Here is a 27,544-nt window from a genome sequence, read left to right as displayed (position 1 = left end):
CCACTGCAACTTGAGACCATTACTCCTTATTCTGTCATCTGCTACCACTGAGAACAGTCTAGATCCATCCTCTTTGGAACCCCCTTTTAGATAGTTGAAAACAGCTATCAAATCCCCCCTCTTCTCTTCCGTAGACTAAACAATCCCAGTTCCCTCAGCCTCTCCTCATAAGTCATGTGTTCTGGTCCCCTAATCATTTTTGTTGCCCTCCGCTGGACACTTTCCAATTTATCCACATCCTTCTTGTAGTGGGGGGCCCAAAACTGGACACAGTACTCCAGATGAGGCCTCACCAATGCCGAATAGAGGGGAATGATCACGTCCCTCGATCTGCTGGCAATGCCATTAGCATTCTTGGCAACAAGGGCACACTGTTGACTCATATCCAGCTTCTCGTCCACTGGAACCCCTAGGTCCTTTTCTGCAGAACTGCTGCCGAGCCATTCGGTCCCTAGTCTGTAGCAGTGCATGGGATTCTTCCGTCCTAAGTGCAAGACTCTGCACTTGTCCTTGTTGAACTTCATCGGATTTCTTTTGGCCCAATCCTCTAATTAGTCTAGGTCCCTCTGTATCCTATCCCTACCCTCCGGCGTATCTACCTCTCCTCCCAGTTTAGTATCATCTGCAAACTTGCTGAGGGTGCAATCCACACCATCCTCCAGATCATTAATGAAGATATTGAACAAAACCTGCCCCAGGACCTACCCTTGGGGCACTCCACTTGATACCGGCTGCCAACTGGACCTGGAGCCATTGATCACTACCCGTTGAGCCCGATGATCTAGCCAGCTTTCTATCCACCTTATCGTCCATTCATCCAGCCCATACTTCTTTAACTTGCTGGCAAGAATACTGTGGGAGACCATGTCAAAAGCTTTGCTAAAGTCAAGGAACAACACGTCCACTGTTTTCCCCTCATCCACAGAGCCAGTTATCTCATCATAGAAGGCAATTAGGTAAGTCAGGCATGACTTGTCCTTGGTGAATCCATGCTGACTGTTCCTGATCACTTTCCTCTCCTCTAAGTGCTTCAAAATTGATTCCTTGAGGACCTGCTCCATGATTTTTCCAGGGACTGAGGTGAGGCTGATTGGCCTGTAGTTCCCAGGATCCTCCTTCCTCCCTTTTTTAAAGATGGGCACTACATTAGCCTTTTTCCAGTTGTCTGGGACCTCCCCCGATCACCATGAGTTTTCAAAGATAATGGCCAATGGCTCTGCAATCACATCCGCCAACTCCTTTAGCACCCTGGGTTGCAGCGCATCCGGCCCCATGGACTTGTGCTCATCCAGCTTTTCTAAATAGTCGCGAACCACTTCTTTCTCCACAGAGGGCTGGTCACCTCCTCCCCACGCTTTCAGTGCGTCCAGTGCAGTAGTCTGGGAGCTGACCTTGAGCCTAAGTTTATATAGTGAAACTTGAGTCCCGCTTAGCTATACCTTAAGCAATGATTTTACTAAGATATTACAAAATAATTCTTTGACAAATCCTAACATATTGTGAAATCATTCTTTACCTGGTCATGCCCACACCTTAGTTGATTTACACCTTGTAAAATTAATTATGCAACAGACAGAAACAATCAACCAGACAGAGATCATACAGATAAACAATAGAGAGGTGGGGACCATCAAGGCAAAACAATATAGAAGTAGGGATTTCACACCCACAATTGTTGATAAGAATCAGACAGAAAGCATCCAAAGAAGTTTTTTAAAACATCTTAAGAGGTTCCTTGCTTATCTGGAGATGGTGGGGACTGTTAGGAGAGGCGCCTTCTGAACAGCCCAATATGACATTGTTTTGATACCATTTAGAAGGAATGTGGGGAGGTGACTTCCTGCTTCTTGGCTCATGGTTGCTGGTCTCCTAATATGGCTGCAGAAAAATACCTTATAGTCCCCTCCTTAACGATGCTTTTACCAAACCCGTCGTTACTACCACAGGAGTCCAATACTCTGACCTGCTGAGCTTGGCCTTGCCTCCTGGGTATAATTACCAAGGGCCTTATTTGACTTTGCAGGCCAGCTTCCTGCATTCTTCGAACTGTTCTCTTCATCCATCTAGCCAAAACTACTAAGCTCACTCATAAAGCCAGTTGGATTCCAGTGATCACCACAGTGGGATGAACCATGATATTTAGCACACCAGTTGCAGAAGGCGACCACCCTAATAGTGATGTCCTGCATCTGCAATAGTTTTCAGTACACGATTTCTGTATTATTGTGTTGGACTTCAATACGTGTTTGTTCTCCTGTCTATGCAATATCTTGTAAATGGGAATGTAACTTAGGATGGATCAACACTTGTCTTATCATGGTCATATTCATGCCTAAAGTTATAGACATTACGTTGTCATTAACTGTGGGTTAAACTTCAAGTAGTTTACAGTCCATACAGGTACACAGTATTCAAAATCCCAACTTTTAATCTTTATAATATTGGAAAAACATCTATTAACTAAATACGTCAAAAAATACAATTCATTGTAGTCTACTACTGCCATTGGACAATGACTCCTAACACAACACATCCCCTTCCTGCATATACAACAGCTGACTTTTGTTCAGTGACTATATCAAACATGCACCATTGGGTTCCTTTGTCTTTAACATGGAAACATTTATCTCATTTTTGTAAATTTTGATTCTCACACACATATTCCAAATTTTGATGAGCCACATACTGAAACATGTCAATGGTTTTCCAGTGTTGGTTTTATTTATATGTCCAGGAATGAGGATCAGTGGAATACATAACCGAATGTTTTGTTAGCTGGATTCCCACAGGTACCGCTGGATATATATCAATAGTTAGACTGGGGTATACCATTACTACATATGCTCCTAGAACTATTTGATCTTTATTTAGTGTAAAGTTTACCAATTTCCACCATATCATTAATTGTCTCGTCCCTTCTGTATCATTTTCCCACAACTATTTTTTTATTTCCAAAGGGAAATTCCCTCACATGCCTTCCCTGTTTGAATGACCAATTGCTGACTATTTCCTGGGCCAGTGTGCAGGCGAAAGCTAAGGACACATTTTCTTGTCTTGATTCCATAGTCCCTGCTAACAATAACAAATCCTTTCCCCCTTGCTGTTGCCACACTGGCAGCATTTTAGAAAATAATTGTTATCCCATTCCTAATTTGACAAGGATGCACTGATGGGTTTTCCCAATTCTTGTGTTTCAGCTGTAACATAACTTAGTTTGTTTGCCAATACCGCTAAGTTAGCAGCATCCAGTATCCCAACTCCTAATCCAGATGCACCCAAAACAGTTTCCAATACACCCTTTGGGGTCCTTTCCTTATGATTTTTCAATATACCATAATTTTAACCATGCTGCTCACCTCTTATGGAATGTTTGTACATATGGGGCACATAGAGGTATGACCTTGGACACATTTAACCTGGTAAGGTCAATGTCCCCTTCTGGCTGCCAAGCAAACCTTCAGAATGCCACATTTTGGGGTGAATATAGGGATCCTAAAAGGACTGATCCCTTCTTGTTTCCATGCAAGCTTAAAGCAGTCAATATTATATATTGTGGCTTTAGGTCCTGTACAATTTCCCAACATAGGGTTCGAGTATCCAGTCATTAAGGACAGATTGGGATGGGGCTTTTGGTGATAGCCCGCCGGCCGTTCTGGTATAGTAATGGGCAAACCCCTTTTCCCAACACAAGCAACAGCTGGTGTGATTGAATACTGATGGATCAATCCAACACTGGACATCATCCAGAAATCATTTCTCCATACATTTACTGCATGGATGTCGACAGGGTTCACTACTGGACAAACAACATGTAACATAAACCACACACATACACATAGTTGAAACAGCAGCTTCTTTATCATGGTGCCCAGGTCACTGGTGTTCTTCTGCTGGTTCCAGCCTTTCCTTGGAACTCCAAAAGACAAAATAAGCATTTTTCTGAGCCCCCTTGGTGGGGCTAATTAGAGGTTACTGCTTGAAATCCCCTTTCCATGGTTTAAGGAAACTGTGACAGGGCCTTGCCAGATGGCTGTAGGAGAGTAATAGAAGGCAGATATATTAGCCCCAGGCTAAGTAGGTTCCTTTTCCCTGGGTAAGGTAACAGGGAAAGTTCCAGAACAATCAGGAACCTTCTGGAGACAATTAAGACAGGCTGATTAGAACACCTGCAGCCAATCAAGAAGCTGCTAGAATCAATTAAGGCAGGCTAATCAGGGCACCTGGGTTTTAAAAAGGAGCTCACTTCAGTTTGTGGTGTGCGTGTGAGGAGCTGGGAGCAAGAGACATTAGGAGCTGAGAGTGAGAACGTGGACTGTTGGAGGACTGAGGTGTACAAGCATCATCAGACACCAGGAGGAAGGTCATGGGGTGAGGATAAAGAAAGTGTTGGGAGGAGGCCATGGAGAAGTAGCCCAGGGAGTTGTAGCTGTCGCACAGCTGTTCCCGGAGGCTCTCTAGACAGCTGCCTTCCACAGATCCCTGGGCTGGAACCTGGAGTAGAGGGCGGGCCCGGGTTCCCCCCAAACCTCCCAATTCCTGGTCAGACACAGGTGGAGTCGACCTGGACTGTGGGTTCAGAAAAACGGCCAAGCTGAGGGCTGCCGTGAAGCTCCAAGGCGAGCAAATCCGCCAATAAGCGCAAGACCCACCAAGGTAGAGCAGGAACTTTGTTGCAATACTTCACATGGGGAAATAGAGTCAATATGTGAAATGACCCTGCCACTCCCAGTCTCTATTCAAACCCAAGTTAATGGTATCTAGTTTGCATATTAATTCAAGCTCAGCAGTTTCTCCTTGGAGTCTGTTTTTGAAGATTTTCTGTTGCAAAATTGCCACCCTTAAGTCTTTTACTGAATGGCCAGAGAAGTTGAAGTGTTCTCCTACCAATTTTTGAATGTTATAATTCCTGATGTCAGATTTGTGTCCATTTATTCTTTTGCATAGAGACTGTCCGATTTGGCCAATGTACATGGCAGAGGGGCATTGCTGGCACATGATGGCATATATCAAATTGGTAGATGTGCAGGTGAACGAGCCCCTGATGGCGTAGCTAATGTGATTAGGTCCTATGATGGTGTCACTTGAATAAATATGTGGACAAAGTTGGCATCAGGCTTTGTTGCAAGGATAGGTTCCTGGGTTAGTGTTTTTGTTGTGTGGTGTGTGGTTGCTGGTGAGTATTTGCTAAAAGGGACTGGATCCACTGGTCATTTAGCACTTTGGGTAGCCAACCACCTGGAATATCTACATCTAGCCCCCACTGTTGGAGTGTTCTCATGTGCCTTCCCGTCATTGCTACAAAGGGAGTATAACCATGACTTGCTGGGACCGACCTTAAGGCCATTAGAATCCTAGGCAGTTTTTCATCCCAATCTTTTCCATTTTCTTTTACCATTTTTCTTAGAGTCTCCTTTAGAGTGCGGTGAGTTCGTTCCACTGGTCCTGAGCATTGGGGGTGTCCCACAATGTGGAACCTTTGCTTAATGCCAAGTATTTTACACAGTTCCTGCAGAGTTCCCCAATGAGGTGTGGGCCTTGGTCTGAATCGATTTCCTTGGGCAGCACTGGCTAAACACCACATTAAACGATTGCCGGGCTGCAGTCAAAGCTGGGTTAGTCTTTGCTGGAATGGCTTCTATCCATTTTGTAAAGGGATCTACACGTACCAAACAATACTTGGTATTTCGCAGGATGACTGGTAGGGGTCCAATCTCGTCTATCTGTAACCGGGCCCACAGACCTTCATCCTTTGGTGAGTAATGGGACCGTTTTGTACCTGAGGGTTTGCACATTGCAAACAATAATTACACTGCCGCTTTACATCTTCCCTTATGCTGGGACACCGCCCTGTATCTTTGACCCTTTCTAGAGTTTTGTTCAAGAATGCCCTTGCTCGTGCACATATTGAACCAGTTCAGTCCTGACTTAGGCACTAACCACCTTTTAGGCTGTTCCCCAAGATCCAAGTCATGCTCGGTGACCCACACTACGCCATCGGGGTCTTTGTATACTTACTATTTTCCTCGGATTGTTCCTTGCTTAAGGAATTGTTCAATTTCTTCATCCCCTTCTTTAGGGCTTTCAGCTCCAGCGTCTCTTGGCTTGTCACCTGTTTTCGTGCTCTGGTTACTAAACTGATTACCTCCTCTTCCTCACCTTGTGTTAACAGGGCCTCTTGTTTGGCTAAAACATCCGCCTTGTTATTCCAAAGTCCCTGGTTTCTGATGTGCTTTCACATGTCTTACGTAAGTGTCTCGCGTTGGACCCTTTATTACTACTTGCTCCCAGTATTGTTTATGAGCGACTGGCTTTCCATCTCCTGTACAGCACCCCTACCTGCCCAACTGGGTAGCTACACCACTACAGCTCTGCACACCCAGTCCGAATCGGTAAATATTTCCAGGGTGGCTTCCTGATCCTCCACCCGTAACACCTTTAGTACCGCCACCACTTCTGTAATGTGTGTGGCTTTACTGGTCCCTTTAGTTCCTGGTTGGTATTTACCTTTACAGCTCCACATCCTGTCTTAGCTCCTCCAGCACTAAAATAGCTCGATACAACCACGAACCAGATTTGTGCATTTTTCTCCTGAGCTTTCTGTAGGGTGAGTCCTGATTTCACTGGCCACTCTGGCAGGGGACACTCATGCTCCTGTCCTTGCACTGCAAGGCCAGATGATACAGGGGTTAGAACCTTTCCCTTTTCTAAAGTTATCCCTTGATATACAAGGGCCAGAGGCCATTGTGCCAACCTAGGATTAGATACCTGCCTTTCCTGATATTATGTATTTCAATGGGGAATGTATTGTCTGTACTATAACTTTGGATCCTCCAGTTATATACTCCCAATGCTGCAAGGCCCACACTAAGGCCCAGCACTCTTTCTCTTTCTCACAGGGGGTAACATTTTGCTCAGTGTAATTCAGTGTTTTGGACCCATAGGCCACAGTTTGTAATTTCCCGGTGCTTTGCTGCTGTAACAGCGCTGCTCCCAGCACCACGGCAGTACTGGGCACTTGCAGGATGAATGGTTCTCCCACCTCTGGATATGTGGGGCTGGGCCTGGGCCAAATCCTGTTTCAGGGTGAGTGATGCCTTTGCCTAATCAGACCCCCGCTCCCATTGCCGCCCTTTCTTTAGGAGAAAACCCAGTGGGCGACATTTCAGTAACATGTCTCGAGAGATTCAGGGTTCCCGAAAGGGCTCTTAAGGACGCCACATCAGTGGGGGCAGGAAGTTTTCCGATCAGTTCCCCCCGTTGTGTATCTGGGGTTCGTCCTTCCTTTCTCAGTATGACCCCTAAGTGTTTTACCTCTTGCTGTACCAGCTGGGCCTTGGCTCTGCTAGCCTGGAATCCGGTATCTTGGATGATCTGTAACATCCGCTCAGTGATCCTACCAACCTCCTCGTTGTGGTCCCCATGCACCCAGATAGCATCAACTTAGGAAATTACCCCTTTTGGGCTTCAGCTGTCAATTTTTCCCACATCTTAACCACATGAGAGGGACAAATTGTGGGTGCATTATGAAAACCCCAGGGGACCCTTGTGTGACGGGTTGGATCACAGAATCCCCCTTGGGAACTGCCAACTGACGTGCCAAGACTACTTCTACCCCTGCTTTCCCTGTCAGCTTGGGACTCCAGCACCCTGTCTTGTGGAGCCAGACACGGCAGTCTGCTCCAACACAGACCCAGGGTCTGAACCACGGGCCCCAAAGCTGCAGACTTAACTGAAAGCGACTTAAGAAGCATTCCTGTCTTTAACACTCAGATGCCCAACTCCCAACTGGGTACAAACCCCAAATAAATCCATTTTACCCTGTATAAAGCTTATACAGGGTAAACTCATAGGTTGTCCACCCTTTATAACACTGATAGAGAGATATGCACAGCTGTTCCCCCTCCCCCCCAGGTATTAATACATGCTCTGGGTTAATTAATAAGTAAAAAGTGATTTTATTAAATACAGAAAGTAGGATTCAAGTGGTTCCAGGTAGTGACAGACAGAACAAAGTGAATTACCAAGCAAAATAAAATAGAACATGCAAGTCTCTGTCTAAGAAAACTGAATACTGATAAAACCTCACCCTTACAGGGAATTCCAGTAAGCTTCCTTTTACAGACTAGTCTCCTTCTAGTCTGAGTCCAGCAATCACTCACACCCCCTGTGGTGGTTACTGTCCTTTGTTCCAGTTTCTTTCAGGTAGCCTTTTGGGTGGAGAGGCTCTCTCTTTAGCCAGCTGAAGACAGAATTGAGGGGTCTCTCACGGGCTTAAATAGACTCTTGTGGTTGGAGAGCCCCTCCACTCACCTATGCAAAGTCCAGCTCCAAGATGGAGTTTTGGAGTCACTTGGGCAAGTCACATGTCCATGTATGAATCAGTTTTTACAGGCAGCAGCCATTGCCCACATGGTATCTTGAATGTCTCCAGGAAGACTTCTTATGTGGATTGGGACCTTCCAACATCCATTGTTCATTAAATGTTTCTTGATTGGGCACTTAACTTGCACATTCCTTTCTCAAGAAGCTGACCAAATGCTTTACAAAGGCTACTTAAAAATCAAGCAAGTACACAGCCAATATTCATAACTTTGAATACAAAAATGATACATGCATACAAATAGGAGGAATAGATTCAGTAGATCATAACGTCTACAGAGATATGTTATATGGCATATGTAGCATAAAACATATTCCAGTTATGTCATATATACATTCATAAGCATATTTCCATAAAGCCTTATGGGGGGCACCCCGTAGGAAATTACCCCTTTTGAGCTTCAGTTGTCAATTTTTCCCACATCTTAACCACATGGGGGGGACAAATTGCAGGTGTGTTATGAAAACCCTGGGGGACCTTTGTGTTGTCCCCTGTAAGTGAACCCAAATTTGTACCAGGACTCAGGGCATGAGGGAGTGGCAGAGAAGGCATTTGCTGAATCTGTTACTGAGAACCACTATCTCCCTGCTGCTGCTGCAGTGATTACTTTTCGGTACTTGGCCACGACCAGAGCAGTGGCAGGGTTACTGCATTTAATGCTCTAAAACCCACTGACCTTCTTCAGGTCTTCCCCTCCCCTTTCAGTACAGGCCAATGGGGCAGCGTTAGTACTCGCCATGTGCCAATAACACCCTGTTCTAACAAACTTTCAGTGGTGGATATTATCCCGTCCGTTGCTTCCTGAGGATACTTGTTTTGACGCTGTGGAGGGGGGTCAGGCCCTTGGATTAAAACCTCAGCATCAGTTTTCCCACACTTCAATTTATTTTCAGCTCATACCCCAGGAAATTTGTCCATTCGTGGGTCCCCTTCTTCCGCTTTCCCTCCTTCCGGGGCCTTTACAGCCACACAGCTATGTACTGCATTAATGGAGGGGTGGATGTTTCTGCTGGCCCTTCACTATTTAGGAACCCGTAAACTAAATCCATGATGAGTCTCCCCTCATTAAGATAAGACATTCTCAATATTCCATCCTCCTTACCCCCATTCCCAGTTTGATTCTGCTTCTGAACACATATTACCCATAACTCCCAATACCCTATGTGGGTCAGGATTGGTCTCGTGATAAATGCTTTCATTGTCTCCCCTGTGTATACTAGTTGTGTTGAATTTTCTGTTTCCATAGTGTCCCCAGGAAGCCACTGCTCTCCAAGAACACCTATTGATGCACCGGTGTCAGTTAACATAGTGGGGCATGTTTGTTCCCCTAATCTCCCCATTATTGCCCCTACAATGGGATGCTCCCATTTGTCATACTGTAGTTGGGCCACTACCTTAGGTGGAGTCCAGGGAGGTGGGCACCCCTATTGGGGTGGTGCCAATGGTTCAGGGTCTGTTCTGGGAGTTCCCCGCCAGTCAGTTCCTCTTGCCTCTGTAACTGGGCAGCCCTCTGCAGTAACTCACTTGTGGGCTTCCCATCCCATTTCTCTTTTGGTTCCCCTGCCATCATGAGCTTCCTCCATGCCTCCCCTCTCAGTGTATCTTTTCTACCTTCAGCCAGACATCCTCTAGTCTGCATCTGATACCCACATCCAGATCCATTTCTTCTTCTTGCTCCTCTGCTGTCCCTGGCACCTCCCCGTCCTCTTCCTCTAATGTGCCATAGTGCATCTGGCCCATTTCCCCCAGCTCCCCTTGGAGATCTGGGGGCCTGTTTTTGTCACAAGTTATCACCTGTACAGGCTTCATTCTCCTGTCCTTATTTCCTTTTCCTGCTTGTCCCTGCGTGTCTCAAAAAACTACAGCTTCTTGAAAAATGTCCTGTTTTAACCTGGGGTATCTGTCCCCTAGCTGGATCTATGGGCCCTAAAATCACCTTCATTTTTTAGTTCAAATGGTCTAACAATTCATTCTTAAAAGTTAATACATTGAAATTGGGGGGGGTGGGGGGGAGTTCCCAAATACTATTGGCACAACCGGTAGCAAGAATGCTGCTCGCACCTAATCGCCCATCAGCACTGCGTATTACTGCCCAGTCAGAAGCATTAGTACAGGCCTGGGCTAGGACCTCTTAATCTGCCGGCCTCCACCCAGTTCGTGCCAACACCGTCGCCATTCAGTCCAGACACGCGTCCCTTTCTAGGGGTCCTCATAACTGAGCAGCCACCTGTGCCTGGTCTGGGGTAAAATCAGAAATCTCTGTACTATTTTGCCTTGTTTCCCTTTGTTGCTGTGGGTCATCTGGGACAGGTTCTGTTCTTGTTACCGCCCTCGTGGGAACTGGAGCCACAGGATTGAATTGTTGAGCCTTTAACTTCAAATCCTGCAATTCCCTTTGCACGGGGAGATAGGGCCCTTCAGGAAAGGCATCAGGGAGGGTCTGACCATCCAGGATCTCTCTGTTCGGGATCCATCCAACTATCCCCACTCCAAGTGTCATTCCAGGTGCCTGTATCCCCGGTGCCCACACTCACGCCTCCCCTTACGGCTGGTACTCTGCCCCTCTGGGCTCCCAGCATGGTTTCTGGTTTCTCTAGTCGCTGCCTGCAGACTGTGTGGTCACTGCCTGCCTGAGTCTGATCCTTATTTTCACCGTTCTGACAGCTGCCTGAGCACCCCCCAGCTTCATCTGCAATGTAGATTCCTCCCCGTTCAGGTTTTCTACTTCCAGTCTCAGTTGCTCACTCTCCTGTATTACAATGCTGACGCTGCACTGGTGCCCTTGGATGCCTTATACTGAGCCAGATTCGCCTTAACTGTGTCCAACTCCAATTTATAACCCTCCGATTGTCTTTTCTGGAGTGCTCCCAGGCTGGAGAGATTAGTGACAGCTTTCCACAATGCCCCACACTGCTGCTGCTTTGATAACCTTCTTCTTTGGCTTGGGTTACATGCACTCACAGAATGCTTCAAACCCCTTACATGCGGATTCCAGGGCATCCCTCCCCTGGAAGGAATCTTGACCCCCCCCGGGCATGGACCCTGCTGGCTACCCATTTAGCAAGGGGGGTGGGTTAGAATCATAGACTATCAGGGTTGGAAGGGACCTCAGGAGGTCATCTAGTCCAACCCCCTGCTCAAAGCAGGACCAATCCCCAACTAAATCATCCCTTAATTAATCCCTAGCCCTCCTGGTCTCTTTGCTTTGTTCCCTCCTGATGCTTCAGAGGGGTCATTCTGTCAAGCAGGGAGCGACCCTTTCTGACAAAATGGCACAGGGATTTGGCTGCTATAATCCACTGTTATTCACTGTGTGAGGCCCTATCAGTTCAGTCCAAACAACCTTAGCCAGCCTGCATTCTCTCCATCAAATGTGTTACCCGCACACCTTGGGGCACCCACCGTTACCCAGTTCCTCAGGCTCTGGGTGAAAGGCACCCACCCGTACCCAGTTCCCAGGGCTCAGGGCGTACACTTTTGCGGGTTTGCAGGATCTTTTTACCAGTGAAAGAGCCCTAATATCCTTGTCCTCTATTTATTAACACTCACCAAGCAAAATACACACGCTAAGCATACAATGCTCTGCTCACCAATCCTGATCTGGCAGGTGGCCTTTCCCAGTTGGCCAGGCAAGGTCGGTCTCGTCTGGGTTCTGGCTGCTGCACGTCAGAGTCGTGCAGAGGTTTCTTAGCAGCTCTGATTTCAGGCTGTGCCTTGGGGGTGAGTTCTTCTTTTCAGGTCTTTCCTTCTTCTTTTCCCTTTTCCTTTCTCTTTCCTTCCCAGCTGGTCTCCTTCTTGGACCTCAGTTTATATAGAAACTTGAGTCCTGCTTAGCTGTGCCTTAACCAGTGATTTTACTAAGATATTACAAAATAATTCTTTGACCAATCTTAATGCATTGCGAATACAGACTAACACGGCTGCTACTCTGAAACCCATCTTTATCTGGTGGTGGTGGGTGCTATTGGGACAGGAGCCTTCTGAACAGCCTGATAGGACATTGTTTTCATGTAATTTAGAAGGAATGGGGGGGATGTGACTTTCTGCTTCTTGGCTCCTGGCTGCAGAAGAAGGCCTCAGGCCTTGTGAGGGCGGAAGGGCTTTGTGGCCGGGTGGGGGAGGGAATTCTATGGGGAGAGGCTCATGGACATTTGGGGTGGGGGCACACAAACAGGCGGTGGAGTGGGGCAGGGAAGGGAGGAGCCCAAACTGTCAGTCTTCCTACGGCCCTATCAGCTTCACACAACCTGCCAGCCCGGGCAAGGGGGATGGACACGGGATGCACCTGCCTCAGGATCAGTGGCACAGGCCAGAGGGGACACCAGTGGAACAGCTTGCCTGGCAGTGGCTCAGCCACATGGACACAGCAGCCCACAAGGTTTCATACAGTTCAGTGTAACCTGCATTCTGCCCCACTGCATGGCACTGGGTGCACTGGCCCGGCCAGACCCTTCCCGGCGCTCTGAGGGCCTTATACCCCCCCACAGCCAGGGCACCCTGTGGTGCGGTGCAGTCTGGGGTGCAGGGCCTGTGGACTTGGGGGTGAAAGGGCCTTCGTGCTTTCTGGCTGAGCGTGCTGCTATTTGCATCAGGACACAAAGTGTGCCTGGGCGAGGCTCAGGCCATCCTAGACAGACCAGAGCCGCTGCAGCAGTGAGGCAAGTGGTGAGGGAGCTGCAGGGGGTCCAGAGCCTCTGACCTCCTTGCTAGGGGGTGGATCCCAGCTGCATCCTGCACGCTCTCCCCAACGGCCCCCTAATGCCTGATAGCCATTCCTGAGCGGTTCCCGGTCACCATGGTACAGAGGTAAACTGAGGCACAGAGTGAGGACGTGAGTTGCCCATGAGCATGCATGAGCAGGACTGGAACTGGAACTGGGGGGGGGGGGCTTGGCGCCAGGGCCCCTGCCATGACTCGAGCTCCCATGCTATAGGATGAAGGGACCAATCAGAGGAGCTTTTTGTCCCTTGCCTGCCCCAGCGCCCATGGCGCATATGGGTGGGTGTTGGCCATTACTCACTGTCCCAAGCCTCAGTAGAACACAGAGCCTGGGGCACTTTATTTATGGAGCTGCTCATGTCTCCTTCCTTGGCGTCTCCTGCAGTATCATGTGTCCTGGGGAACTCCCTGCCACTAGGTAGCAATGAGGCCAGGAGCAGGTTTTAGCAGAGGACCAGGTGCTTACCTGGAGGAAGAGCCCAACGGCTGTAACAGTGAGGGCTACAAACAGGGCGCTAGTCCTGCCTGCCCCTGGCAGGTACCAGCCCCTTGCTGTCTGGTTAGGAGGGACCATCCCAATGGGGTCTCGTCTCTCAGAGCCTGGCCTGGCTAGCTCCTGGCCTGCTCTGCCAGGCAATTCCTGGACTCCTGTGTCCACCAAGTCAGGGCTGCCTGGGGAAGAGCTCTGAGCTGGGCTGGGCCCCCCACCTGCTGCTCCCAGCGTGGGCCAGCTCTGCTGCAGAGACATGCAGGGTATCATGTTGCCCTCTGGGCTGCACTGCCTGGGCCAGGGTATGTCTGGGAACCAGAGGAGCATTGCTCATGCCTCTCTATGGGGCAGCGGCATAGGCCCTGGGGAGTTCGGGGGTGTCAGGCAGCACAGGGAGGGTGGGGCACAGTGTGGAAGGGGCAGGTGGCCCCTGGAGGCTGGTGGAGGAGAGGGGGTAGGGGAAGCAGGGGGTGCTTGAGGAGAGGGGCAGAAGGGTCACTGGGAAGTGGGGGAGAGGAGCCCATTGAGCAAAGCAAAGATGCTCTAACCTGTAGCCTCCTGGCACCAGGGGCTCCCCTGGGTGAAACACCAGTGGGGCAGTAGCTCTTTGGGGACCCTGGGGTCCTTCAGCCCCATTGCTGGGGGACACATGGCACCGCCCCCGCCTGGCTCTCCCCAGCCTCCTTTCCCCACAGACACAGCTGCTTGGAGCGGATCCTGCCGGCTGCTCAGCGCTTCCAGGAGTCTGTGGATTCCTTCCAGGAGTGGCTGAGCGCGACGGAGAGGGGCCTGGCCCAGCTCTGGCACGCCAATGGCTGCATGAGTCACCTGCAGGCTGCCCACCAGCAAAGCCAGGTGAGGGCGGGAGGGTGGGTGGGCCAGGCTGGCCTGGCTGGGACCTGTAGCCGGCCCTGCAGCATGGCCAAGGGGAGGGACCGGTACCAGGGCAGGGGCCCCTAGAGCATGGAGCAGCTCCGAACTCCAGAGCCCCCCAGCCGTCCCTGCGCACGAGGGGGAGGAGTTGGGGGGTGGGCACTGAGGGTAGGGGCAGTGGGCACATGGGGGGCGGTGCAGGGGCCAGGCTGTGGGGCTGGGCTGAGCAGGCCTGGTGAGTCTCACCTGTCGCTTTCCCTCAGGGGCTCTGCGAGGAGATTCGCTCCAGGCTGGGCGACCTGGAGCAAGCCCTGGAGCGGGGGCAGCAGGTGCTGGAGCTGGTGACCGGTAAGTGGCAGAGCAGCTGGCTGCTGAGAATTGGGAACTGCAGCCCTCAGGCCCAGACTGCCCAGTGGTGAATCCCTGCCCCCCATTCCCCGCCGGGGGGCGCTCGGATCCTACTGCCCCCCATTCCCCGCCGGGGGGCGCTCGGATCCTACTGCCCCCCATTCCCCACCGGGGGGCGCTCAGATCCTATTGCCCCCATGTACCAGCAGGGGTGCTCGGATCCCCCTTCCACACATTCCCCATCAGGGGGCGCTCGGATCCTACTGCCCCTCATTCCCCACCAGGGGGCACTCAGATCCTATTGCCCCCCCCATTCTCCAGCAGGGGGTGCTTGGAACCTACTGCCACCCATTCCCCACTGGGGGGCACTCGGATCCCCCTTCTCCACATACTGCCCTCATTCCCCACCAGCGGGGGCTCAGATCCTATTGCCCCCCCCATTCTCCAGCAGGGCAACTCAGATCCTACTGCCCCCCATGTATCAGCAGGGGTGCTCAGATCCCCCATCCCCACATTCCCCACCAGGGGGCGCTTGGATCCTACTGCCCCCTATTCTCCAGTGGGGGGGTGCTTGGATCCCACAGCCAACCCCCCATTCTCCAGCAGTGGTTGCTCGCATCCTCTCTCCCCACATTTCCCACCAGGGGGCGCTCAGATCCTATTGCCCCCCATGTACCAGCAGGGGTGCTCAGAACCCCCAACCAACCTCCCATTCCCCACCAGGGGGCGCTTGGATCCTACCGCCCCCCATTTCCCAGTGGGACGTGCTTGGATCCTCCAACCAAACTGCTGGGGGCTCCTGCCCAGGGGCTCACCCTCTCACCCTCTCTTCCCCGGCGCACTCTCTACAATCCATTTCTGCTTGGCAGTGTGCTGAAATTTGCTTTTCCCAAACTGCTCACCTCAGTTTCACTTCTCCACCACAGGCCAACCTGATCCCTTCCTTCCCTGTTTGCTCCACAATCTCGTCTGGATTGACTCACCCCCGGTGCCCCTTGTCCCATTCCTGTCCCACTGCTCACCCTGAACCTCTCCTCCCCACGTGCCGTTCTCAGCCTGTTCCTCCCTGAGTGTTCGCTCAAATCAGCCCCTTTGGGGCTCATTTAAATATCTAACAATTCTAGGTATTAACTTTCTAGGCTAGAGATCTGACAGCCACTCGGGGCATTTGTGTCTAGACAGACACAGGAGACCTCACCGTGACAAAGATTAATTGATCACAGGAAAAACTGAGCGTTGTCTAGGTGCAGGGGATCATGATCTGGACCAGTAATACACAGAGTGGGCACTTGGAAATGGGCAAGCTTCCAAAGTGTAAAACAATTCTAAGCAAAATTGAATCTCAGGAAGTATTTAAAGAAGCAGTAACAATTATTTCTGTATTAATTTAGGTGATTTAGTATCAAATGCAAGGAAAAGCTGCGAAGCTGACAGCCGCGAGGACAAATCAGCAGTTAGGAAAGGCAGATAATTGACAAGAGAAGCTAACGATATCAGTGAAAAGTCTTGGGCCATGTGTGTATCAGGAAGAATGAAATCCCAGCAATGGTCTAGGTCCTAGCCCAGGCAAGGAGGGCAATGCTGCAGGCATGATACAGAAGAGACAGACGTATTCGATAACTATTTCTGTTCCATTCAGAAAGATGCAGGGGGAGGTATTCGCATCTTACAGTGACCGGGGAATAGTGTCTCCCATCTGTAACTAGGATGGATGGTAAATAGTAACTACTTACCCTGTATAACTCTGCCCCAGGGGTATCATCAACTTGGCAGAGGTGCTCACTGACCCACTAATGCTGATTTCTAGTAAATCTTGAACTGGGGACTTCCCAGAGCGCTGGAGAAAGCTAAGGCAGTGCATGGATTTTGAAAGCAGAAGTGACCTGATTAGCCTGAACTTGAGCTGGGCAGGTCATGGCAAGGCTGGAACGATCCAGAGACTCAGAAGATGGATGCATAAGAAATATCAGTTCTCCGTGATTTCGACTGTGATTGACAGTAATAATAGATTCATAGATACTAAGAAGGGACCACTATGATCATCTAGTCCAACCTCCTGCACAATTCAGGCCACAGAATCTCAGCCACCCACTCCTACAAAAAACCTCACCTATGTCTGAGCTACTGAAGTCCTCAAATCGTGGTTTAAAGACTTCAAGGAGCCGAGAGTCCTCCAGCAAGTGACTTGTGCCCCATGCTACAGAGGAAGGCGAAAAACCTCCAGGGCCTCTTCCAATCTGCCCTGGAGGAAAATTCTTTCCTGACCCCAAATATGGCGATCAGCTAAACCCTGAGCATGTGGGCAAGACTCTAAGATACCTGCATCTGCTCTAGCCCCTTCATCAGGGCTCCGAGTGTTTCACAGAGCAGGTCGTTATCATAGAATATCAGGGTTGGAAGGGACCTTAGGAGGTCATCTAGTCCAACCCCCTGCTCAAAGCAGGACCAGTCCCCAACTAAATCATCCCAGCCAGGGCTTTGTCAAGCCTGACCTTAAAAACCTCAAAGGAAGAAGATTCCACCACCTCCCTAGGGAACCCATTCCAGTGCTTCACCACCCTCCTAGTGAAAAAGTTTTTCCTAGTATCCAACCTAAACCTCTCCCACTGCAACTTGAGACCATTACTCCTTGTTCTGTCATCTGCTACCACTGAGAACAGTCTAGATCCATCCTCTTTGAAACCCCCTTTCAGGTAGTTGAAAGCAGCTATCAAATCCCCCCTCATTCTTCTCTTCTGCAGACTAAACAATCCCAGTTCCCTCAGCCTCTCCGCATAAGTCATGTGTTCCAGTCTCTTATCATTTTTGTTGCCCTCCGCTGGACACTTTCCAATTTTTTCACATCCTTCTTGTGGTGTGGGGCCCAAAACTGGACACAGTACTCCAGATGAGGCCTCACCAATGTCGAATAGAGGGGAACGATCACGTCCCTCGATCTGCTGGCAATGCCCCTACTTATACAGCCCAAAATGCCATTGGCCTTCTTGGCAACAAGGGCACACTGTTGACTCATATCCAGCTTCTCGTCCACTGTAACCCCTAGGTCCTTTTCTGCAGAACTGCTGCCGAGACATTCGGTCCCTAGTCTGTAGCGGTGCATGGGATTCTTCCGTCCTAAGTGCAGGACTCTGCGCTTGTCCTTGTTGAACCTCATCAGATTTCTTTTGGCCCAATCCTCTCATTTGTCTAGGTCCCTCTGTATCCTATCCCTACCCTCCAGCGTATCTACCTCTCCTCCCAGTTTAGTGTCATCTGCAAACTTGCTGAGGGTGCAATCCACACCATCCTCCAGATCATTAATGAAGATATTGAACAAAATCGGCCCCAGGACCGACCCTTGGGGCACTCCACTTGATACCGGCTGCCAACTAGACCTGGAGCCATTGATCACTACTCATTGAGCCTGACAATCTAGCCAGCTTTCTATCCACCTTATCGTCCCATTCATCCAGCCCATACTTCTTTAACTTGCTGGCAAGAATACTGTGGGAGACCGTGTCAAAAGCTTTGCTAAAGTCAAGGAACAACACATTCACTGCTTTCCCCTCATCCACAGAGCCAGTTATCTCGTTGTAGAAGGCAATTAGATTAGTCAGGCCTGACTTGCCCTTGGTGAATCCATGCTGACTGTTCCTGATCACTTTCCTCTCCTCTAAGTGCTTCAGAATTGATTCCTTGTGGATCTGCTCCATGATTTTTTCCAGGGACTGAGGTGAGGCTGACTGGCCTGTAGTTTCCCCGGATCCTCCTCCTTCCCTTTTTTAAAGATGGGCACTACATTAGCCTTTTTCCAGTCGTCCGGGACCTCCCCCGATCGCCATGAGTTTTCAAAGATAATGGCCAATGGCTCCGCAATCACATCCGTCAACTCCTTTAGCACTCTCGGATGCAGCGCATCCAGCCCCATGGACTTGTGCTTATCCAGCTTTTCTAAATAGTCCCAAACCACTTCTTTCTCCGCAGAGGGCTGGTCACCTCCTCCCCATGCTGTGCTGCCCAGTGCAGTCGTCTGGGAGCTGACCTTGTTCGTGAAGACAGATGCTAAAAAAGCATTGAGTACTTTAGCTTTTTCCACATCCTCTGTCACCTAGCTTGCTTCCCTCATTCAATAAGGGGCCCACACTTTCCTTGACTTTCTTCTTGTTGCTAACATACCTGAAGAAACCCTTCTTGTTACTCTTAACATCTCTTGCTAGCTGCAACTCCAGGGGTGATTTGGCCTTCCTGATTTCACTCCTGCATGCCTGAGCAATATTTTTATACTCTTCCCTGGGCATTTGTCCAATCTTCCACTTCTTGTAAGCTTCTTTTTTGTGTTTAAGATCAGCAAGGATTTCACTGTTAAGCCAAGCTGGTCGCCTGCCATATTTACTATTCTTTCTACACATTGGGATGGTTTGTCCCTGTAACCTCAATAAGGATTCTTTAAAATACAGCCAGCTCTCCTGGACTCCTTTCCAGCTCATGTTATTCTCCTGCCCATCCGATCCCTGAGGTTTGTCAAAGTCTGCTTTTCTGAAGTCCAGGGTCTATATTCTGCTGCTCTCCTTTCTTCCCTGTGTCAGGATCCTGAACTCGACCATCTCATGATCACTGCCTCCCAGGTTCCCATCCACTTTTGCTTCCCCTACTAATTCTTCCCAGTTTGTGAGCAGCAAGTCAAGAAGAGCTCTGCCCCTAGTTGGTTTCTCCAGCACTTGCACCAGGAAATTGTCCCCTCCACTTTCCAAAAACTTCCTGGGTTGTCTGAGCACCGCTGTATTGCTCTCCCAGCAGGTATCAGGCTGATTGAAGTCTCCCATGAGAACCAGGGCCTGCAATCTAGAAACTTCTGTGAGTTGCCGGAAGAAAGCCTCGTCCACCTCATCCCCCTGGTCCGGTGGTCTACAGCAGACTCCCACCACGACATCACCCTTGTTGCTCACACTTTTAAACTCAATCCAGAGACTCTCCAGTTTTTCTGCAGTTTCATACCGGAGCTCTGAGCAGTCGTACTGCTCCCTTACATACAATGCAACTCCCCCACCTTTTCTGCCCTGCCTGTCCTTCCTGAACAGTTTATATCCATCCATGACAGTACTCCAGTCATGTGAGTTATCCCACCAAGTCTCTGTTATTCCAATCACATCATAATTCCTTCACTGTGCCAAGACTTCCAGTTCTCCCTGCTTGTTTCCCAGGCTTCTTGCATTTGTGTATAGGCATTTGAGATAACTTGCTGTTTGTCCTGCATTTTTACTATGAGGCAGGAGCCCTCCCCTTTCACGTTTTTCATAGATTCATAGATTCATAGATACTAAGGTCAGAAGGGACCATTCTGATCATCTAGTCCGACCTCCTGCACAGCGCAGGCCACAGAATCTCACCCACCCACTCCTATGAAAAACCTCACCCATGTCTGAGCTATTGAAGTCCTTAAATCATGGTTCAAAGACTTCAAGGAGCAGAGAAGCCTCCCTCAAGTCAACCATGCCCCATGCTACAGAGGAAGGCGAAAAACCTCCAGGGCCTCTCCAATCTGCCCTGGAGGAAAATTCCTTCCCGACCCCAAATACGGTGATCAGCTAAACCCTGAGCATATGGGCAAGATTCACCAGCCAGATACCCAGGAAAGAATTTTCTATAGTAACTCAGATCCCATCCATCTAATATCCCATCTCAGGGGATTTGGCCTATTTACCCTGAATATTTAAAGATCAATTACTTACCAAAATCCCATTATCCCATCATACCATCTCCTCCATAAACTTATCGAGTAGAATCTTAAAACCAGATAGATCTTTTGCCCCCACTGCTTCCCTTGGCAGGTTATTCCAAAACTTCACTCCTCTGATGGTTAAAAACCTTCGTCTGATTTCAAGTCTAAACTTCCTGGTGGCCAGTTTATACCCATTTGTTCTTGTGTCCACATTGGTGCTGAGCTTAAATAATTCCTCTCCCTCTCCTATATTTATCCCTCTGATATATTTATCGAGAGCAATCATATCTCCCCTCAGCCTTCTTTTAGTTAGGCTAAACAAGCCAAGCTCCTTAAGTCTCCTTTCATAAGACAAGTTTTCCATTCCTCGGATCATCCTAGTAGCCCTTCTCTGTACCTGCTCCAGTTTGAATTCATCCTTTTTAAACAAACGTTCTCCTGCTCGTGCTTCCTCCCGGTATCCCTCGTCCCCACTTACCTCAGGGCTTTGGTCTCCTTCCCCCCGGTGAACCAAGTTTAAAACCCTCCTCACTAGGTTAGCCAGCCTGCTTGTGAAGATGCTCTTCCCTCTCTTCGTTAGGTGGAGAGCACCTGCCTAGCACTCCTCCTTGGAACATCATCTCATGGTCAAAGAATCCAAAGCCTTCTCTCAGATACCACCTGCGTAGCCATTCGTTGACTTCCACGATTCGACGGTCTCTACCGAGGCCTTTTCCTTCCACGGGGAGGATGGACGAGAACACCATTTGCGCCTCAAACTCCTTTATCCTTCTTCCCAGAGCCATGTAGTCTGCAGTGGTCCACTCAAGGTCATTCTTATCATTACCCTCAAGGTACAGGTGAGCAAACTGAGGCACAGAGAGGGAAAGGGACTTGGCCAAGGTCACCCAGAAAGCCAGGGGCACAGCCAGGACAAGAACCCAGGTCTCCTTAGCCCCAGTGCAGTGCCTGGTTGATGTAATGTGCTGAACCTTCTGTAAGATGGGTGACTTAGTCATGCTGGACACATTAGCACTGTCCAAACACATTAGCACTGTACAACATGAATGTGGCACCAATCTATTAGAATTCTCTGAGAGGGTCAACAAGTATGTGGACAAGGGGGATCCAGTGGATATAGTGTACTTAGGTTTTCAGAAAGCCTTTGACAAGGTCCCTCACCAAAGGCTCTTAAGCAAAGTAAGATGTCATGGGATAAGAGAGAAGGCCCTCTCAGGGATCGGTAACTGGTTAAAAGATAGGAAACAAAGGGTGGGAATAAATGGTCAGTTTTCAGACTGGAGAGAGGTAAATAGTGGTGTCCCCCAGAGGTCTGTACTGGGACCAGTCCTATTCAACATATTCATAAATGATCTGGAAAAAGGGGTGAACAGTGAGGTGGCAAAATTTGCAGACGATATAAAATTACTCAGAATACTTAAGTCCAAAGCTTACTGCAAAGAGTTACAAAGGGATCTCGCAAAACTGGCAACAAAATGGCAGATGAAATTCAATGTTGATAAACACGAAGTAATGTACATTGGAAAACATAATCTCAACTATACGTATAAATTGATGGGGTCTAAATTAGATGTTACCACTCAAGAAAGAGATCTTGGAGTCATTGTGGATAGTTCTCTGAAAACATCCACTCAACGTGCAGCGGCCGTCAAAAAAGCAAACAGAATGTCGGGAATCATTAGGACCAAGGGATAGATAATAAGACAGAAAATATCATGTTGCCTCTATATAAATCCATGGTACTCCCACATCTTGAATACTGCATGCAGATCTGGTTGCCCCATCTCAAAAAAGATATATTGGAATTGGAAAAGGTTCAGAGAAGGGCAATAAAAATGATTCGGGTCTGGAACAGCTTCATATGAGGAAAGATTAATAAGACGGGGACTTTTCCCCTTGGAAAAGAGACAACTAAGAGGGGATATGATTGAGGTCTATAAAATCATGACTGGGGTGGAGAAAGTAAATAAGGAAGTGTTATTTACTCCTTCTCATAACACAAGAACCAGGGGTCACTCAATGAAATGAATAGGCAGCAGGATTAAAACAAACCAAAGGAAGTATTTTTTCACACAACACACAGTCAACCTGTGGAACTCCTTGCCAGGGGATGTTGTGAAGGCCCAAAGTATAGCTGGGTTCGAAAAAGAACTAGATAAGTTCTTGGAGGATAGGGCCATGAATGGCTAGTAGCCAAGATGGGCAGGGACACAGTCCACTGCTCTGGGTGTCCCTAAACCTCTGACTGCCAGAAGCTGGGACTGAACGATGGGATGGATCACTTGATAATTACCCGGTTCTGTTCATTCCCTCTGAAGCACCTGGCTTTGGCCACTGTCAGAAGTGGGCTAGATGGACCACTGCTCTGACCCAGTATGGCCGGTCTTATGTTCTTATGTCCCATATTAGTTGAATTACAAATTAGTTAATTGACAGAGTGCAAAAAATAATTGTACATGGGGAGATGTCATCCACTGGGGATGTTTCTAGTAGGGTCCCACCTGGACCTGTTCTCAGCCCAGGGTGGTTCAGTGTCTTTATCAGTCATCTGGAAGAAAATATAAACTCTTTGCTGGTGACATCTGCAGGTGGCACAGAAGTGGTCAGTAATGCTGGGGACAGGTCAGCTGGATGGCTTGGTGAGATGGGCTCGAGAACAATAGCTGTTTACTACCGCGGAGCAAAGGCTGGAGCTCAGGCTGGGGGCTGTACCGGGGATGCAGGTCACGCCCGGGGAGGAGACCACCGCTCTTTGAGCTAGCCGACAAAGGCAGAATGAGCTCTGAGGGCTGCAAGCTGAAGCGAGAGAAATGCAGCCTAGAACTAAGGGGCAGTGGTTAGCAGCGATGGGACGAGCCCGCCCAGAGCCCTGGTGGCTTCTCCATCACCTGGCGTGTGTGAACCCGGACTGATCTTTCAGAAGCTCTGCTCTAGCTCAGCCAGGAGTTGTGGGCACAGTGCAGGGACGATGGGGCTCTCCCGTGCGGCGGAGGGGATCAGATCAGATGGCCTTGTGCTCCTGCCTGACTTTCGAATCCCTCGGCAGGGGAGGAAGCCCAGCTGGCCCAGGAGAAGATGGAGTCCCTGAGGATGAGGTATCTGATCATGGGGCAGAGCAGCGGCGACATCCAGCACCGGCTGGCGCAGACCCTGGAAGCCTCATCTCATGTAGACTCTACCCAGGAGGACCTGGCTCTCTGGCTGGCTCGAATGGAGAAGGAGCTGGCCTCTGGGGACAGCCAGCCAGGGGACAGGCCGCACCGGGTCAGCGCCAGTGACAGAGAAAAGGTACTGAGGGCAAGGGTGAGGGCAAGGGTTCAGGATCACTCTCGGGGCTGAGACGCAACCCCCGTCCCTGATCTCGCCTCCCGCCTCCTGTGGGCACACGCGGGCCAGTGTCGCAACGTTCCAGCCGTGCGAATCGTCCCGCCAGGTTCCAAATGGTACCCATCCCGTCTCCCTGCGGGGGTACTTGTGAACGCTCCTCTCCCCCCCAGGCAGCACCTGGCGCAAGCTCCCCTCCCCCCCCGAGCACCTCGCGCATGCTCCACTCCCCCCTGAGCACCTGGCGCATGCTCCCCTCCCCCCTGCCAGGCAGCACCTGGCGCATGCTCCCCTCCCCCCCGAGCACCTCGCGCATCCTCCCCTCCCCGCCAAGCACCTCGCGCATGCTCCACTCCCCCCCCCCCCCGCAGCACCAGGCGCATGCTCCCCTCCCCCTCCCCCTCCCCCTCCCCCGCCCACAAACACAAACACGCCCGGCGTGTGACCGGAGCGTCTCTATCTCAGTTTGAGCAGGTCCTGGGGGCTGAACACGCCCACCTGGCCAGGCTCAGCCAGCGGCTGGAGAAGCTCAGGCAGGTCCGGCTGGACGCCCAGGCCATCTGCTCGCAGCGCTCCGCTCAGCAGGTAGGGACGCCAGCCCAGCCCCCAGCCCCCAGCCCCGTGCTGCCGTTCACACGGACGCCCAGGGCAGCACCAAAGGCATCAGGTGCTCCACCTGCCCCAGCCAGCGCCAGCAATTCAGGCGGCTGGATTCCCCCCCACGCTGCTGGAGGCCCCTGGACGCACGGACTGAGCCAGGCAGATGGCCACATGCACACTCACCGATTGAGCCACATACACGCGCCGACCGCGACACACGGCCCGCACCCATTCGCACGGACTGAGCCGCATACACGCGCCGACCGCGACACAGGCCCGCACCCATTCGCACGGACTGAGCCGCCTACACGCGCCGACCGCGACACACGGCCCGCACCCATTCGCACGGACTGAGCCGCATACACGCGCCGACCGCGACACACGGCCCGCACCCATTCGCACCGACTGAGCCGCATACACGCGCCGACCGCGACACAGGCCCGCACCCATTCGCACGGACTGAGCCGCATACACGCGCCGACCGCGACACACGGCCCGCACCCATTCGCACCGACTGAGCCGCATACACGCGCCGACCGCGACACAGGCCCGCACCCATTCGCACGGACTGAGCCGCATACACGCGCCGACCGCGACACACGGCCCGCACCCATTCGCACGGACTGAGCCGCATACACGCGCCGACCGCGACACACGGCCCGCACCGATTCGCACCGACTGAGCCGCATACACGCGCCGACCGCGACACACGGCCCGCACCCATTCGCACCGACTGAGCCGCATACACGCGCCGACCGCGACACAGGCCCGCACCCATTCGCACGGACTGAGCCGCCTACACGCGCCGACCGCGACACACGGCCCGCACCGATTCGCACCGACTGAGCCGCATACACGCGCCGACCGCGACACAGGCCCGCACCCATTCGCACGGACTGAGCCGCCTACACGCGCCGACCGCGACACACGGCCCGCACCGATTCGCACCGACTGAGCCGCATACACGCGCCGACCGCGACACAGGCCCGCACCCATTCGCACGGACTGAGCCGCCTACACGCGCCGACCGCGACACACGGCCTGCACCGATTCGCACCGACTGAGCCGCATACACGCGCCGACCGCGACACAGGCCCGCACCCATTCGCACGGACTGAGCCGCCTACACGCGCCGACCGCGACACAGGCCCGCACCCATTCGCACGGACTGAGCCGCATACACGCGCCGACCGCGACACACGGCCCACACCCATTCGCACGGACTGAGCCGCATACACGCGCCGACCGCGACACACGGCCCGCACCCATTCGCACGGACTGAGCCGCATACACGCGCCGACCGCGACACACGGCCCGCACCGATTCGCACCGACTGAGCCGCATACACGCGCCGACCGCGACACACGGCCCGCACCCATTCACACGGACTGAGCCGCATACACGCGCCGACCGCGACACACGGCCCGCACCGATTCGCACCGACTGAGCCGCATACACGCGCCGACCGCGACACACGGCCCGCACCCATTCGCACGGACTGAGCCGCATACACGCGCCAACCGCGACACAGGCCCGCACCCATTCGCACGGACTGAGCCGCGTAGACGCGCCGACTGCGACACACGGCCCGCACCGACTGAGCCGCATACACGCGCCGACCGCGACACACGGCCCACACCCATTCGCACGGACTGAGCCGCATACACGCGCCGACCGCGACACACGGCCCGCACCCATTTGCACGGACTGAGCCGCATACACGCGCCGACCGCGACACACGGCCCGCACCGATTCGCACCGACTGAGCCGCATACACGCGCCGACCGCGACACACGGCCCGCACCCATTCGCACCGACTGAGCCGCATACACGCGCCGACCGCGACACACGGCCCGCACCCATTCGCACGGACTGAGCCGCATACACGCGCCGACCGCGACACACGGCCCGCACCCATTCGCACCGACTGAGCCGCATACACGCGCCGACCGCGACACAGGCCCGCACCCATTCGCACGGACTGAGCCGCATACACGCGCCGACCGCGACACACGGCCCGCACCCATTCGCACGGACTGAGCCGCATACACGCGCCGACCGCGACACACGGCCCGCACCGATTCGCACCGACTGAGCCGCATACACGCGCCGACCGCGACACACGGCCCGCACCCATTCGCACCGGACTGAGCCGCATACACGCGCCGACCGCGACACAGGCCCGCACCCATTCGCACGGACTGAGCCGCCTACACGCGCCGACCGCGACACACGGCCCGCACCGATTCGCACCGACTGAGCCGCATACACGCGCCGACCGCGACACAGGCCCGCACCCATTCGCACGGACTGAGCCGCCTACACGCGCCGACCGCGACACACGGCCCGCACCGATTCGCACCGACTGAGCCGCATACACGCGCCGACCGCGACACAGGCCCGCACCCATTCGCACGGACTGAGCCGCCTACACGCGCCGACCGCGACACACGGCCCGCACCGATTCGCACCGACTGAGCCGCATACACGCGCCGACCGCGACACAGGCCCGCACCCATTCGCACGGACTGAGCCGCCTACACGCGCCGACCGCGACACAGGCCCGCACCCATTCGCACGGACTGAGCCGCATACACGCGCCGACCGCGACACACGGCCCACACCCATTCGCACGGACTGAGCCGCATACACGCGCCGACCGCGACACACGGCCCGCACCCATTCGCACGGACTGAGCCGCATACACGCGCCGACCGCGACACACGGCCCGCACCGATTCGCACCGACTGAGCCGCATACACGCGCCGACCGCGACACACGGCCCGCACCCATTCACACGGACTGAGCCGCATACACGCGCCGACCGCGACACACGGCCCGCACCGATTCGCACCGACTGAGCCGCATACACGCGCCGACCGCGACACACGGCCCGCACCCATTCGCACGGACTGAGCCGCATACACGCGCCAACCGCGACACAGGCCCGCACCCATTCGCACGGACTGAGCCGCGTAGACGCGCCGACTGCGACACACGGCCCGCACCGACTGAGCCGCATACACGCGCCGACCGCGACACACGGCCCACACCCATTCGCACGGACTGAGCCGCATACACGCGCCGACCGCGACACACGGCCCGCACCCAT

The 27,544-nt window shown here is 52.2% G+C and overlaps 1 protein-coding gene across 1 annotated transcript in view; it reads left to right on the top strand.

Moving 5' to 3' along the window:
- Positions 1-27,544, top strand: part of LOC119851605 (dystonin-like) — a 101,473-nt gene that overhangs the window by 9,294 nt on the left and 64,635 nt on the right. Inside the window, exons 6-9 of the mRNA XM_038391713.2 lie at positions 14,285-14,444; positions 14,726-14,810; positions 23,555-23,796; positions 24,298-24,417. Coding sequence (XP_038247641.1) covers positions 14,285-14,444; positions 14,726-14,810; positions 23,555-23,796; positions 24,298-24,417 — 607 coding nt within the window. The remainder of the gene's footprint in view (positions 1-14,284; positions 14,445-14,725; positions 14,811-23,554; positions 23,797-24,297; positions 24,418-27,544) is intronic.

The sequence above is a fragment of the Dermochelys coriacea genome, chromosome 2, assembly GCF_009764565.3.
Source record: "Dermochelys coriacea isolate rDerCor1 chromosome 2, rDerCor1.pri.v4, whole genome shotgun sequence".
Lineage (NCBI taxonomy): Eukaryota > Metazoa > Chordata > Testudines > Dermochelyidae > Dermochelys > Dermochelys coriacea.
The sequence above is the reverse complement of the archived record's forward strand: the minus strand, read 5'-3'. Positions and strand labels throughout refer to the sequence as shown.